This window comes from Octopus bimaculoides, chromosome 14 (assembly GCF_046866305.1).
Source record: "Octopus bimaculoides isolate indiv1 chromosome 14, ASM4686630v1, whole genome shotgun sequence".
Taxonomy (NCBI): Eukaryota; Metazoa; Mollusca; class Cephalopoda; order Octopoda; family Octopodidae; genus Octopus; species Octopus bimaculoides.
The window spans coordinates 36623050-36641207 of NC_142941.1; the positions used below are offsets into that span (position 1 = coordinate 36623050).

General features: G+C 33.1%; 1 protein-coding gene across 8 annotated transcripts in view; it reads right to left on the bottom strand.

The window, feature by feature from the left end:
- Positions 1-18158, bottom strand: part of LOC106868934 (protocadherin beta-15) — a 166537-nt gene that overhangs the window by 126901 nt on the left and 21478 nt on the right. For all 8 annotated transcript variants that reach the window (XR_016244297.1, XR_016244298.1, XR_008265537.2 and 5 more), the window contains exon 2: positions 3926-6392. Coding sequence is in view for 3 of the 8 variants with exons in the window: in XM_014914403.3 (XP_014769889.1) it covers positions 3926-6364 (2439 nt within the window). In the remaining 5 variants the exon portion in view is untranslated. The remainder of the gene's footprint in view (positions 1-3925; positions 6393-18158) is intronic.

The window sequence follows — 18158 nt, forward strand, 5'->3', positions numbered from 1 at the left end:
TATATAAAAAATAATCAGAGAAGAAAATCCTTTCTCTTTATGGACGTAATACTAATAATTATTTGTAGGATTCAGGATTTTTGATATTATATGAATATAGGGTGCAACATTTAGAAAAACCTAAATAAGGTGTATGTATGTAAAGGTTTGGTGATGCAAACAGGAAAATAGAGCTCAAAATATACATTAACAACCTGCAGTATTCATCAACAGGAAGAATAAACTATGTATATTTGAGTGTGTATATGTATTTGTTTGAGATTTATTCATTTCCTCTGCATCATTTAAGCTGCTCTCCAACAAAGTGACAACGTTGTATGCATGCATAGAATTATACGTGTATGTATATATGGATGGACAGATATGTGTCTGGAATGTGTAGTGTATGATGTCCTTGTGTAGTGGCAACATGCTGTTAAGACTTTAATGTTCAAGAACTTTCTTTGGTTTACTTTTAATGGTTATGTTTATTTCCAAGTGGAAGTATTTAGGAGTGGGACATGGTTTCTTTAGTTTCAAATTTATGATTAATGAAACTGAGACTGGGATGTTTACATGAAACAAAATCACGTGGCAGTAATTTATTAAATTTAATTTCCAAAATTAAAACTATATACAACGAAAATATCAAAATTCAAATACAAATTTATAAAACATATTTGTGTTTTTAAACATATCATATCCATAAGAAATATTATCTCCAAACGAATACTGCAGTTAATTTGCTTTTACTCGATGTATTTGCATTAAGTATAATGTACAGATGGCTATTTAAATCTAATACTGCTTCTGTTGCATATAATGGATTTTTATTCAGCTGGGAAGCTGATTGCTACACCAGTGATTTTTCAATCATTGTTTATGCATATAAGTAGTGACATATAGTATTAGGATGTGCTTGGTAGTGAGTATCTACTACAGCAAAGCTGAAATGCACATAGCATTCTCACCTTCATTCTGAGTGATTTCTGTTTGCTGCTGATATATTTGTATTATTTGTATTTTAAAATACAGTGTGTCCATAAGATATATTATTTCCAGGTGAATAGTGCTGTTAATTTGTGTTTTCACAATGTATTTGTATTAAGTATGGTACACAGATGGCTAAAAATTGTCAGTTTTATATAAATTCAGTTTCAGTTCGACTTATCATTTTAAATGTATAGTTATCATTACAAATGCAATCCAATTATAGGGCAGAAAACATCTCTTTTATCAATATGGAATTTCAATGCGAGGTGAAAATGAAAGAAACATCATATTGAAATTCTAACTTTTTTATTAATATATAAACTAATTCTTTAATGTCAAGCATTGCTTTTAGGTTTTTCAGTCACAGAAATAGAACTTGAAGAAGATGGTATGAGTTGACAAAAAAACTTCATAATTTTTTAAAAAATGGATATAAGGTCTGATATTTTTGACAAAGTACTTCATGGAAGAACTGTGGGTCCTGCCTGACACATTAGAACTCACATCTCAACTCTTTGTTGCACATAAAGTTATTGTATTTTACAAATTTAATTTTTCAAGGCTTAATTATTATAATAATTAGTTGGATAATCAGGAGAATCAGATCCAATCACATGTTGCAAAACATGCCATTAATTATTAAGAATAAATATAAAATGCTTTATGTTTTCTTAGTTATAGTATAGATTAAAACTAACTCAATGGTAAGAGAAGGAAGTGTTGGTTGAGCTAAATAAAAATTAGTGTCATAGGTTTGAATTACATCATGGTTATCTTACATCCACAGAAAACAGACAGAAAGGATTAATGTAACACCTGTTGATATATGTAATGTCTCTGAGCAGTTGCTTGATATAAGGGAGATGGTCAATTCTTCATAATAATTGGTGGGACTAGAAGATTGAATTTAATATTAAGGAATGAAGTAGAAGTTGTATGGAACACACTTATATATTTAGTCATTTCAATATTATATTGCTGAGATTAACAGACCTGACTGTAATAAATTGAGTTTTGTATACGTTAACAATCACAGCTTGAATTGATAGGGTGCTAAGTTACAAGTTGGAAAGTCACTGTTTCATTGTCCTGATGTGTCCCTAGTATCCTACCACAATTCTAGCAAAGAAATTTAATTCTAACAAGCCCAGTCCATTAACCTGTAAATAAATGCCACAAAGAGATACTGAAATACTTGTATCTCAGTGTATAACAAACAAGTTTTTGGACTAATTTAACTGATGAGCACAAATGCTCTCATAAATTTGGCCAAGATAACAGAAGACTCCTTTCCTCTTTCCCATATATATATATATATATATATATATATATATATATATATATATAAGAGGTGAGGACCGAAATCCTTCAAAGAGATGTCAAACATATATACATATATATTGTATATGTATATACATACAGTTGTATATATATATATTGTGTATATATATATATATATATATATATATATATATATACACATATATACATTTATATAAATTTACGTGGTCTGATCAATAAGTATCCGGACTCTTGCCATAGTAACAAACCTAAAATACACAGAGTGACGTCACTAGGAAAAGATTGATCTTGGACTCTGCTGTGCATGGGCACTAATTGTTAACATTCTAGCTCACTTTCATTGTTTACAGCAGTATTTGGAAGGAAGGTGTGTAGTGTGTGATCATTGCATTAACCATAACAGAGAAAGTTGAGCAGAGAATCTGCATCAAATTTTGCCAAAAGCTTGGTGATACCTGCTCAGAGGTCCATGCAAAGTTTTCAAGAAGTTTTCATTGTTCTCAACACAATCAAGGAGATCTTGTGTAACCGAAACCCGGGTGTCTTTTTGGTCAGCTGAAAACAATTTTGGCACAAACTTGGCAGACACACATCCCATACCCAAATCTTCTGTGATAATGGATTGAACTGAACTGTAACTAATCTGCACATTGCCTGATAACTCATGGATGGTGATTCGATGATTTCTCCTCACAGCTGCATGCACATCTGTGATGTTTTTCTCAGTTCTGCTGGTTGTGAGCCTCCCAAAACGTTCATCAATATCAATATATTTTCGGTTGTCTTGGAAACGTCTGAACCACTCATACATCTGTGTGTAGCTCTTACACTCCTCTTCATACTCTTTCTGCAACTTTGCATAGGCCTCTGAGCAGGTATCACCATGACAACTGTCATGATCAGTGCGACGATCACACACTACACACCTTCCTTCCAAGGACTTCTGTAAACAGCAGAAATGAGCTAGAACATCTAAACTTAATGTGCATGCACAGCAGGGTTCAAGATCAATCTTTGCCAAGTGACTTTACTCCGTGTGCTTTAGCTTCATTACCATGGCAACAGTCCGAATACTTATTGATCAGACCTCATATATTGTGTATATATATATATATATATATATATGGGAGAATGTACGAAAAAAACAACAACATATATATATATTATATATATATATATATATATATATATATATATATATATATATATATACACATATAAATAAGTTAGTATTATTACCATTATTTGCACTAATAATAAGGTGGCTAGCAAGTTCACGCCTTTACCCTACCTAATCTTAAATTACGATATATATATATATATATATATATATATACACACACACACATATATTTATATGTGTATTTGTGTTTACATGTACATACTTCTACATATATTTGTATGTATATATATATTTTGATTTTTGTAATTCGAGACATTACTATAGTTTAGAAAAAAAGGGGAAATAATACAAATTATCCTTTGGTTAAATTGATTAAATGAAAGTTTTCATAATTTGTGATAAGTCACTTAACTAGTCTCACAGATTTTTAGCAACATGAAAGGTATTATTACATCAATCAATAGACATGTACCTAGTCAACTTCGAGAACAAGGAAAAGTAATTGAAAGAAATGTTAATAGTACTTACCTGCCTTGAGTCAGCTGTTCTGTTTTGAACTTGAATATGAGGTGAAGATCCTTTCCAACTCTGTCCTGGATTATAATCAGGTTGACAAACATGTCTAATAAGATTTGATTGAGTATTTCTTGCTTGTTGTTTTGGATCTGATAAAATTGCCACAGGAACATCATATTTTGGAGAGTCTTGTTCACAAACATATCCTGATGGTCTTCTCTCACCAACAAAGTCTTGGGCAGCACCATAATGGCTTTCTTTCTGATTTCTTTTATGTATTATGCATACAATCACAGAAACTACAATAGCAACAGAAACTATCACTGCTGCTACTACTATAATAATCATCAAGTTAATATGTATTCTGTTGTCTGATTCTGTGTCTTCAGCTGTGTACATTTTGGCTGTTGTATTGCTAACAGTTAGTGTCAAAGACAGTATAGTTGTTGCTGATAAAACTGGAGTACCACCATCTTTGACTGCTAATTTTAGATTATATGATCCAGCATCGTTTTGGTAAACTGTACGAGAGAAAGACAAAACTCCTGTGTAAGGGTTAACTGTAAATAACTGTTTGTCATTGCCTCCAAGTATTTCATATCTGAGGAAGGAATTTACATGACTGTCTCTATCAGAAGCTCTTAATGTTGTAATATCACTGTTACTCTGCGGATGGTAATGGACATCTAGATTGAAAGGATTAACACTAGGGAAAGTAAAATATGGTGCATTATCATTTTTATCCATAACTTCAACAACAACATTAGCTGTGTTGTTAAGATATGGTGTACCATTGTCTTTTACTAATACTTTAAATTTGTAAACATCTTGTCGCTCTCTATCTAAAGACTGAGTTGCTGAAATAAATCCAAAATCGGAAATTTTAAATGGTAAAATAATTCCTCTTTCATTAAATAAAGAAAAACTCAGCTGACCTCCTGACCCAAGATCTTCATCTGTAGCATTAACAAAACCTACAGGAAAATTTTGTTCTTCATTTTCATATGTTAAAAATTTGAAAGTATCTTTGGTAAATTGAGGCTGTATGTCATTGACATCTTTCACTTGGATGGAAAACTTTCTTTCAGTTCTTAAAGGGGGAGATCCTTTGTCTTCACAAATTATTGTGCTTTCAATACTACTTTCAGTTTCTCTGTTGATTAAATTCTTCACAACAATTTTGTATTTGTTTTTTCCAAGGCTTCTTAGCTGAAGTTTTTCATGCTGAAGGTCACATGATACTTCACTGTTTCTACCAATATCTTCATCGGTGACTTTAACAAATGCAATGAATCCTCCAACTTTGATTGCTTCAGACACCATTGCATTATTTTCTTTAGAGCGAGAAATAAAGTTCATGTCTATGACAGGGGCATTGTTCTGTTGGTTGATGACATAGACTAGAACAATGGCAGTGGAACTCAAAGGAGGATTTCCCCCATCAGTAGCTTCAACGAACAACTTGTAAACCTTTTTGGCTCTTTGCAGGAGACTCTTTTGCAAAAATATTTCGCCCGTGGCCTTGTTTAATTTAAAATAAATTTGGTCATTTTTTGATGTCTTAGAACCGAAATGATAAGAGACATTTCCATTCTGATCAATGTCTAAATCATTGGCAGTTAAATGTACAATAGGTATATTTTTCTGATGATTACTATTTATAGAAACATTGTAAATATTTTGGTTAAAGAGTGGAGAGTTATCATTTTCATCTTCAATCAATATCTTCACATTTAGAAAACTACTCTTTGGTGGTAATCCTTCATCTTCAGCGATAAGCTGAAGAACATAATTATCTTTTGTCTCTCGATCAACACCTTGTTCTAAAACAATTCCAAGTTTAGCACTACCATCCACTTTTTTAACAATCGATAGAATAAATGGTTCATTTCCTTGTTTTTTTAACTGATATTTGATCTGGGAATTTAGAACACCCACATCCCTATCAATAGCATTTGGAATTGGTTTACTTGTCCCTTTCTTATCAGCTTCAGAAAACTGAAGAACTATCTCTCTTGTGGGAAATTCAGGATAGTTATCATTAACATCTTCGATTATGATTTTCATTTCAAGTATTTTGATGAAAGCAAGCTGGTTCTGTACAGCAATGTCCACCATTTCAAAACATGGTGTGTTGTATTTACATAGTGACTCTGCATCTAATTTTTGAGCTGTATAGATTTCACCTGATTTGCTGATATTGAACAACTGGGAATTGCTGTCAGACTGCTTCTGGTGAAGCTGACTGAACCAAATTGCACTACGGTCTTTTATGGTAATTTTATCCAAGAGGTTTGTATCTGTAGCGAGGTCACCAACATAAATGCCTGGCCTCTGAGCCTCTTTAACACGGTATGACAGATCAAACCCATAAGACATAGTATTCAGTAGGAGGGCAACATATATTTTCACTAACATTTCTTTCTGTTGTAAAGGCATTGAATCAATCATTCATAAACAGGAATTACACTGAATTAATCTGAAATAGAAAGAAAACTTCTTTAAGGCTAAACTGCAATTTTCTGTGACAATCTATGTTTGGTCAATTACTAGACACAATGATAGTTCTGCATCTGTTTGCATTGATAATTTCTCTTCTATTCACAATTGCTATTTGTTAAACCAATATGATGGTGAAATTAAACCATTCTCTTAGTTGTCTTCTGTATTCACTGTTTCCTCAGGAATCTCCTGAGTACCATCTGATTTTGATGGCACTGAAATCACAAGCTTAGCAATGGACTTTATCTGATCTTGTCAGGGCTGTGTTATGTTAATTTATTCCTACAGTGATGTGTTTTCAGATTCTTTAATCTATGTTCTCCCTGCTTGTTTCTGATGCTTCTCAAGGGAACCAGAACAAAGTGTACTCACACACACACACACACACACACACACACACACACACACACACACACACACACACACACACACACACACACACACACACACATTCACAAAAGCTAACATACATTCATAACACACTTAAAGATAGATACATACATATTAAATACATTTATACATATACATACTCACACACACACGTTCACTTCAATATATATATATATATATATATATACAAATTCACAAACACATATGTACATAGCACACAAATATATTGACTTAAATACAGACAAACAAATAAATGTACACACATAAATACACCCACATAACCACACACACAGTCACAGATTTACTTAAGTAGATTCATAGACATTCACAGACACACACAATTACATACATAACTTGTAGACATACTAACTCACACTGTCAAGCACATTCATACATATGTGTGTGTATCTACGTATATATATATGTATATATATTTTTCCTTTCTGTCTTCTCCTCTATTCTGCCTTCTACTGTCTCATTCTTCTCACCTCCTCTCTCTCTCTCTTTCTTTCTCTTTGACTCCTTGCTCTTATATATGTCACAACCTCAACTAACAGCATACACATACACACATATTCATGAACGCACACACACACACACACACACACACACACACATATACACACTCATATATACAAATATATATATGTGTGTGTATGTATAAAAATACACATACACACATATAACCACACATAATTTCTCTCTTCCATTCACATGCATGCATCGAATATTTCCATTTTTATTCACTGCAACATTCGTTTTATTTTTTAAGTTATATATTCACACACACACACACACACACACACACACACACACACACACACACACACACACACACACACACACACACTCACACACAGATGTTACTCTTTACGTTCTTCTCTCTTAGTCTTCCTCTCTCTCTCTTAGTCTTCCTCTCTCTCTCTTAGTCTTCCTCTCTCTCTCTTAGTCTTCCTCTCTCTCTCTTAGTCTTCCTCTCTCTCTCTTAGTCTTCCTCTCTCTCTCTTAGTCTTCCTCTCTCTCTCTTAGTCTTCCTCTCTCTCTCTCTCTCTCTCTCTCTCTCTTTCTCTGTCTCTTTCTCTCCATCACTCATTCAGTCTTTCTCATGTTCTCTCTCTTCCTGTCTTACACACACACACACACACACACACACTCTTTCTCTCTTGCCTCTCTCTCTTTCTCTCTTGCCTCTCTCTCTTTCTCTCTTGCCTCTCTCTCTTTCTCTCTTGCCTCTCTCTCTTTCTCTCTTGCCTCTCTCTCTTTCTCTCTTGCCTCTCTCTCTTTCTCTCTTGCCTCTCTCTCTTTCTCTCTTGCCTCTCTCTCTTGCCTCTCTCTCTTTCTCTCTTGCCTCTCTCTCTTTCTCTCTTGCCTCTCTCTCTTTTTCTCTCTCTCTTACTTTCTATTTCACACACTTTCTCTTACACCCTATTTCTCTCTCTCTCTCTCTCTCTCTCTCTCTCTCTCTCTTGTACTCTTTCTACTCTTTCTACACTTTAAAACATTTTTTCCCCTTTGTTATCTTTTTACAACCTGAAGCAGGTTTTCCTCACAGTTTATTGTTGATGGAGAAGGTAATACTATATAATTACCTAAAAGTTTTTGAATATTGACAAAATACCTTAGAGAATTTTTCACAGATAACAATTGCTTGTGTTCTTCAATTTCTATCTTTATCTTTACATTTTTAAAAAAATTCTTTTCTTTTTTTTTATTTCAAACTTTAATTTATTTATATTTTCCTTTTTTCTTCTCATTTTACTTCGTTTTGCTCACAGATTTTTCTTTCCTCTCTTGTCTTCTCCCTCGTTCTCTCTCTCTCTGTCTCTCTCTCTTATTTTCTTTCTCTCACTGTCTTTTCTAACTTGTTTGGTTTGATTTAAACAGTTTCATCATTTGAATTTCAAAAAAAAAGTAATAATAATAATAATAATAATAATAACAATAACAACCCCAAAATATATTAAAAAATTTTTTTAGATATATAAATAAATAGAAAAAGAAACCGAAAACCAACAGCAACAAGAACAACAAGAACTACAACAACAATAATGATAATACTAAATAAATATAAAAATAAAGAAAAATAAAGAAAAATGTGAAAATTAAGTTCCTTTATTATTTTATATATTCTTCTTTCTTGAAAATGTCTTTTTACTTGTGATTTAGTAGAGAGAAAATAGGAAACACACACACCCACACACACACACACACACACACACATGTTTACATATACATGCATGCATACATACATATACATATATATATATAGATAAATATTTATATATATATATATATATATATATATATATATATATATATATATATAACTGATTGAAAAAGTTAAGTATTAAATAATTATTTCTGTGAAACATTCCTCAACTATTTGTGTGTGTATATGTATGCGTGCACGCATATGTGTGTGTGAGTGTATTTTTCCCTTTCACCAATTTTTTTGTTTTTAAAATTTTTTCCTGCTGTTTTTTTTTTTTTTCTTATTTTTAATGTGAAAATGTTGAACACATTTTTGAAAAACACACACGAAAAAATGACTACCACCACCCCTTCTCTCCACCACTTCCCTACCCCCCCCCCCCCTCCCATCTACACTCTGTAAAAAATACATTATTTCTCTTTACTGTTAGAAATGACTCCATCTTCAAAACACTTTGCGAATAAAACTATTTGAAGAGGTTGAAATAACGTCAAAAGACTTTGTAGTAACAGTTCCATTTCAATGGTATTGTTGCTCTTGAAAATTATTTCCAAAACTAGTGCTGTACAAGAACACAATGGATGAAAATTTTTTTATTGTTGTTGTTGTTGTTGTTGTATGTGCCAGTGAAAAAAAAAAAAAAAAAAATGATGGTCTGTCTGTGTGATTTGTGAAGAAGACAATTATGGATAATGTGGTTAAAACCAAAGTGATATTGTGTATCCATTTGTTCATTCCTGCTTGCTATGAATAGACATCTTTGATATCAAGCTAGAAAGAGGATAATTTTATCATCATTATCATGATCCTCGCCATCGTCTGTGTTGTTGTCATCTTCTTCTCCATCATCATTCTCATCATCATCATCATCATCATTATCATCATCAGCAATAACAACAGCAGTTACAACTGCAACTCTTTTGTAGTTGTTGTAATTATTGTTGTTGTTCTAGTTCTTGTTAATATATATTTTCTTTGTTGTCTTTTCCATATATGTTATGATTATTATTGTTGCTGTTCTTTACTATTATTATTATTATTATTATTATTATTATTTTTATTTTATTATTATTATTACTATTATTATTATTATTATTATTATTATTATTATTATCATTATCATTATTATTATTATTATTATTATTATTATTATTATTATTATTATCGTTGGTGGTGTTGTTATTGTTGTTGTTGTTGCTGCTTTATATTTTCTTTGTTGTCTTTTTTCCATATTCGTTGTTGTTGCTGCTGTTTGCTGTTGCTGATGACAACAATGATAATGATGGTGGCTGCTGTCCATTGCATCTACGATGAGGATAACAATGCTGCTGTTTATAGATAATGATGATGATTAAGATCATGCGTGCGTTGGTGGTGGTGTGGGTAGATAATGCAGATAATGGTGATAATGATTATGACCTAGAAGATTATGATGAGAATACTGATGATGAGGAGCATCACTGCCATCATCATCATCATCTTCATCATTATTATTATCACTGTAATCATCATCATCATCATCATCATCATCAGCATCATCATCTTCATCCTCATCATCATGATCATTCTCATGATGATCATCATCTTTTTCATCATTATTTCATCATCTTGATCTTTATCATCTTCCTTTTTGATCATTACCATCATTATCATCACCTTTATCATCATTGTCATCTTCATCATCATCACCATCATTATCACCATCATCATCATCACCATCATCACCATCACCATCATCACCATCACCATCATCATCTATATCATCATCATGATCTATATCATCATCATCATCATCACCATCATCATAATCATCATGATCTTTATCATCATCATCATGCTTCCCCCTGGCATTGCAATACAACTATAACAATAACAATAACAAAAAAAAAAATGAAAAGATACCACTAGCAAAGACCACTGACACCATTTTCACCATCACTACCACCACCACCACCACCACTACCATACCAATACTACCACTTTAAGTTCCATCGTTACCACTACTACCACCAACATCATCACTAGCACTTCCACAGACACCACCACCACTGACAAGGCTACTTTCAACAACAATAGCAACAACATCATCAGAAACCTTATGAGACATTCCAATGTGTCAGTGTTGGTTTTGCCCTCAGAGAAAGAAAAGGCTTGTGATATTTATGGATGATAGAGGAAAAAACACACAAAAGAAAACAAAACAAAAACAATATCAAAAAGAAAGACTGTAAAAAAGAGGAAAACAGAGAACTTCAAATTTCAAGAGATTTGAAACGAAATAGGAAAGACCCATTTTCATTGAAAGACGATCTCTTTTATAAAAAGGAAATAAATACACTAACAAACATATATAAATAAATATATATTCAGAAGAAAAGTAAATATAAATTAACAAAATTGTTATTCTGATCACTATTATTATTATTATTATTATTATTATTATTATTATCATCACTATCATCATCACTGTCATCATTGCCATCATCATATCATCTCCATCATTATCATCACCGTCATCATCATCATCACCGCCATCATTATCATTATCGTCATCGTCGTCATCATCGTTATCATCATTATTGTTGTTGTTAGTATTATTATCAATATTAACATTACTAATAATATTTGGAAATTTGACTATGTTTTCCTTGGTTTTCAAGGCAACATATGATATGAGAAAACACTCAGAAATAGTAATATTATGCTAAGATAAAAATCAATTTGTCCATTTTTATAAATATCTTCTAAGCCAAAAATTTTCTGGGTTTTGTAGTAGTTATTGTTTATATTTAGTTTATTCTGTTGTTGCTATGTTTTGCTTTTGTTTGTTTGCTGTTATTTTTTTTTTTTGGTTATTTTAGTCTTTTTTTTTTTAGAGGATTTTATTTCAGAACATGACACATGCACACACACACACACACACACACATACAAGCATACTTATGCATTTAAGCATGTATAAACACGCACACACACACACACACATAGATACATACATAAATATATGCAAATGGACAAACATGCATATAGATACACATAAGCATGCTTACAAATATAAACACACACACATGTATACATATATACATATATATATATATATACATATATATATATATATATATATAGGTGTAAGTGTGGCTGTGTGGTGAGAAGTTTGCTCCCCAACCACATGGTTCTGGGTTCAGTCCCACTGTGTAACACCTTGATCAATTGTCTTCTACTGTACTTACAGGCTGACCAAAGCCTTGTGAGTGGGTTTGATAGATGGAAACTAAAAGTAGCCCATCAAATATGTGCATGTTTGTCCACCACCACTGCTTGATGACCAGTGATGGGGTGTTTACATCCCTGCAACAGCAAATCAGCAAAAGGCACTGTTGGAGTAAGCACCAGGCCTATAAATAAAAAGGTAACTACTGGCACCATCTCACCCAACAAAAAATTCCCCAAGACAATGCCCCAGCATGGCTTTAACCCAATGGCTGAAACACACACACACACACACACACACACACACACACACACACACACACACACACACACACACACACACACACACACACACAGACACACACACACACACAGACACACACAGACACACACACAGACACACACACAGACACACACACACACACACACACACACACACACACACACACACTATATTTGTACATTCTGCTGAAAATGAATACCAAAAGCAACAAGGGTTTAATTTTGATATGCAGTGGGCTGATGTTCCATCCATAAAGAGGAAGTCTTCTAATGACTTAAGAACCCCACAAACAAGGATGAACAACTCTAACATAATAATCCTGAAGGCTCCAAGCATACTTTATCATTTTTTTGATACATACATTACACACACACACGCATATATATACATGTATATGCATACGTACAAACATACCTTTTATCTTTTACTTTCAGTCATTATACTATAGCCACATTAGGGCACTGTCTTGAAGAATTTTAGTTGAATGAATAGTTGAATGAATCGACCCCAGTACTTATTTTTTTGTTTCAAGTTCTGGTACTTATTCTATCAGTCTTTTTTGCCAAACCTCTAGGTTACAAGGATGTAAACACACCACCATCAGTTGTTAAGCGATGATGAGAGACAAAGACACACACACACATGTGTATATATATATGTATATATATATGTATGTATATATATATATATATATATATATATATATATATATATATATATATATATATATATATATACATATATATATATATATATATATATATATGATAGGCTTCTTTCAGTTTCTGTCCATCAAATTCATTCACAAGGCTTTGGTTGGCTTGAGACAATAGTAGTAGACACTTGCCCAAGTTACTACGCAGTGGGACCGAACCCGGGACTATGTGGTTCAGAAGCAAGATTCTTACCACACAGACATGCCTGTATATATATATATATATATATATATATATATATATATATATATATATATATATATATAAACATACACACACACACACACATACATGTATCATCTTCATCTTCAACATCATTTAACATCAGTTTCTTTTGTGTTTGCATAGTCTAGACAGGTCTTCTTTACAACACCAACTTATTAACTTATTACCCATTGCATTCTCTTGCCATGTCTTCTTCATAAGGTTCAACTTCCTGAAAGCCTTCACCAAATCTTCCTTTATCTACCTTGGTCTTCCTTGGGTTCCTTTCACTGGAATAATTTACCATTTCTTTACCCAGCTATTATTTCCATATGCATCACATGTCCATACATGTGCCATTTCCTTTCCTTGTATATTATAGCTGATTCTTCTTATACTCACTTTTTCTCTCCACTCATTCATCTTCATCATTTATGCACAGTCATTACACATACATTGCTATTTGCTGGTTTTATTTCTTTCCAATCTTCCTTCATCATTCACATCCAGTGCCTATTTTTACTACTATTTATCATAATTTGATCTTTTTTCAGGGAGAGCAAGCCCACCAAATTACTTGAGCCCACATAATTTACACCCTATAATATTTCTAATAGTTCCTTTTCTGTGTATCAAGCAGGACCACTTCCAAAATATTAGTAGTGTCTCATCTTTTGTCCTGCAAATCAAGAGTTTTGGCTATTCTAAATTTACTTTAAAACTTCTCAAATCTGAGCTTTACTGCTACACGTGGAGCTCATTATCTTTTCAAATAATTCAGCTTGAGACCAAACACATCATCATATAGAAATCCCCCAAAGCTGCGAGTCTGAAACTCCTCTGCTATGGCCCAGATTACTAAAGAGAGACCTGAGAGTTGAGCACTGTTGTATCCTGATGTGAATATTAAATTTCTTAATTAATTTGTTGCTAATTCTCACCTTGCTGTCAGTATCTCTCTATATCATTTCTATGGCTCTCACAAACTATTTATCTACACCTAGCTTTCATCAGTGGACATCTTCACCATGTCAGAAAATACATGGCAGCTTGCTTTTTTAGTTAAATCATCATCATCATGATCATCATCATCATCATCACCATCATCATGATCATCATCATCATCATCACCATCATCGTCATTATCGTTGTTATCATCATCATTATCATGATCATTCCTGTGATAACTGTAGTTATCTCACTAGGAAGAGCAAGCCAGTGGTACCCAATCCGGGAACAAAGCAAACTGTATCTCATTTGAGCTAATACATTTCATAATTACTTTTAAGATATGTCAAGCTAATTAAAATTGCGGTCATCCATATAGGTATGTCCTTTACAGATGCTGGTGCCATGTAAAGTACATTCATGCTGCATAAGTGCACCCATGCTGGTGGCACATGAAAAGCACCTAGCACACACTGTAAAGTGGTTGGCACTAGGGAGGGCATCCAACTGCAGAAACCATGCCACAACAGACAACTGGAGTCTGGACAGCTCCCTGGCTGGCCAGCTCCTGTCAAACCAGCCAACTCATGCCAGTAGGGAGAACAGACATTAAACAATGATGATGATGATGAATTCTTTCCTAATATTTATAACATAATCCACCAATTTAATACATTTGTAGTTACTGATTTCTTTAGATCACCACATTTGATCTTGTAACAGTTGATGACATACTGCTATGTCAGTCAATGAGTATGACACCTTGCACAGTCTGAAAAACTATGCAAGTGACTTGTGTTTGAGGAGTGTTTGAAGCACTTCATCAACTGTCTCTAAGAGTGAGGTTGTTTACCTTCCTGTCATTTCTTTAAAGGCGATTTTGACCTGGGAAACTGTCAACATCAATATGTTTGAATGGATTAGTCCTTTTATCTTACAAGCATTCTCCTATTTCTAATGACCTCTCACAATAATATTTGAAGGCTTCTATTTCCAGTGTCAGTGAGGGCATGTATGCCACTATCAAAACACTTCTCACTAATAAAATCATGATTTATACTGACACACTGTTATGCCAACTGAAACACCTCACTTCTGTGATACTCATATAACACAATATTGGCAAGCTTCTTCTTTCTACTTCTCTCCTTGATAAGAATATATGGCATCTAGCCCCACTTCTAGTGACATAACTATCACCATTGTTTCATTCTTTCCTTCCACACTTTTTTGACATGTCAATTGGATTTTAGGGCTCTATCTACCATACTATACCATCAACATGTGATTTTACAACTGGCTGAAACCTTACTCTATTCACATATCTGATCAGTGGCTTGCAGCAGGTTGTTTTAGAGAAACTCCCAGTCATTCTTTGTGATACATATCTATCTTATTTATCTCCTTTTGGCATAAATATCATCTAGTGTTTCTTTGAAAATGGCTAAGGTATCTTTCAGTTCCATATATTCACCAAATCATCTTGTGGTTCTGGGGCCATTAAACAGTTCCTGTGATATCACTAAAAATAAGTTGATATAGAATGGTTCATTTTCCATTGGAGATATATACATACACATAAGCAAACACATAAACAGATGCAAACCTACACACCCAAACATAGATATACAGGGTGTGGTGAATAAACGAATTAACTGTCATCTAAATTATGCAAAAATGAAAATAACATTGGCATTTACCAAAATTACATAAAAATGTCTTGAAATACTAAAGAGTAAATTTAATTCAATAAAATTGCCATTGGCATCAACCACGACCTACAGATGACTTCAGAATCTCCTGCAACTCTTCTGGATGGTCTCCTTGTTTAAGTTCGTGATGCTACAATAATCCTTACCTTCAGTTCATCTTTAGTGTTATAAGGAGTTTTGGTGGTCTCTCACTCAACTGAACCCCACACATAATAATCACAGAGTTTGCTGTCTGGGAAGTTATGTGGCCAGATGTTAGGTGTGATGTGATCACAGAAATTGTCTGACAGCTATGACTGGGTTCTCCTGACTGTATGGCATGGTGCAGATACCTGTTGCCAGACATAGGGTGTTCCAGTAGCCACCCTCTTGACCAAGGTCAGCACTACCTCCTCCAGGCACTTGATGTAGGTCACTGTATTGAGTTTGAGGCTGTGTGAGAAGATGAATGGAGGCATAACGTAGCCATCACTAGTGTTCACTCCAAAAACCATGATGTTGACTAGATGTTTGATTTTGATCACTCATGGTATATGTCCTAAGATTGCCCTGCTCTCAGTTTGACACCCAAACACTCTGAAATATTCATATTGGAGCTTCTGGCATGAATGCCAAGCAGTACAGCATGTCATTTCCAAACTTCTGGCAGAGTGAACTGCGTCATAGTGCTGTTTTCCTCACAGATGGTGCTCAACTGACCCTGCTATACTGTGTAGTTGACAAAATCAAAAACAAACAATGCACATGCATGAAATTTAAAAAATAAAATGGCGACAAGCTACTCATCGCACCCTGTATATATACATATATATGTTTGTAGATATATATATATGTACATATATATATACATATGTATATACATATATATATATATATATATATATATATATATATATATATACACACATATATATATACATATATATATATATATATATATATATACATATATATATATATATATATATGTATATATATATATATATACATATATATATATATATATATATATATATATATATATATATATATATATATATATATATACACACTTATGTATATATGTATACACATACACACATACATATACATATACACACACACATATATACATATACACACATGCATATATGTATATGTACATATATATATATATGTATATATATATATATATATATATATATATATATATATATATATATATATATATATGAATATATATGTGTGTATGTATGTATATATCATACATAAATGTAAACACACACTAGTGGTATCAAAAACAATGGCAAGCTACTAACAGAGTTTCAATTCGTGGACAACGTCATGCTCATCAAAGAAAATACAGATGACATGCAGACTATGCTGACAGAGCTGGATATCCAGAGTTCAGCAGTAGACCTCAAAATAAAACAAATAATTATAAATTACATGTGCTCTGAAAATGGAGCATAAGGCCAAATAGTTTTGGGAAGTGGAGGTGAAGAGATGAAGGAGGACTTGGTATAAACTGTAACTTATGCTGTGATATGAATGCTGGAGTCTGAGACAAAGTAAAAAGAGAGTGTATTTACCTTGATTAAAGATGTTATTTAGTCAAAAATGTAGAATGAATGATGTGGTCAGTTTATTGAAAGCACAAGTTCTGCTGGGCCAGGCATGTTGCAAAGCTCACAAGCAAAAGCTGGAGCCCACAGTTGTCAAGTTTTATCTCAGAGATAAGGAGAGACCACTTGAAAAGTTGAGTACACACACACACTCAACAAAACTTCCTTTCTAGAAAACACTTACAGCTTTCTAGATACGGCTAATAGAGCTGATGCCACAGACAACGTATGTGGTGGAATGTTTGCTTATAAAAACTTGTATATGCACACATGAGAGTAGGGGGACATCTGAGTAAGGCTGTGCACACGAACCCACACATATAGATATGCATTGGGGTATATATACATAGCTACCTATCTATAATGTTTGTAGACTTTTTGGGTGCCTTGTATTTTTAAGGGTTTTTTGACATATATCTTTTTTATATTTTTGCATGTCCCACATGCTATACCTTCATTTATGTA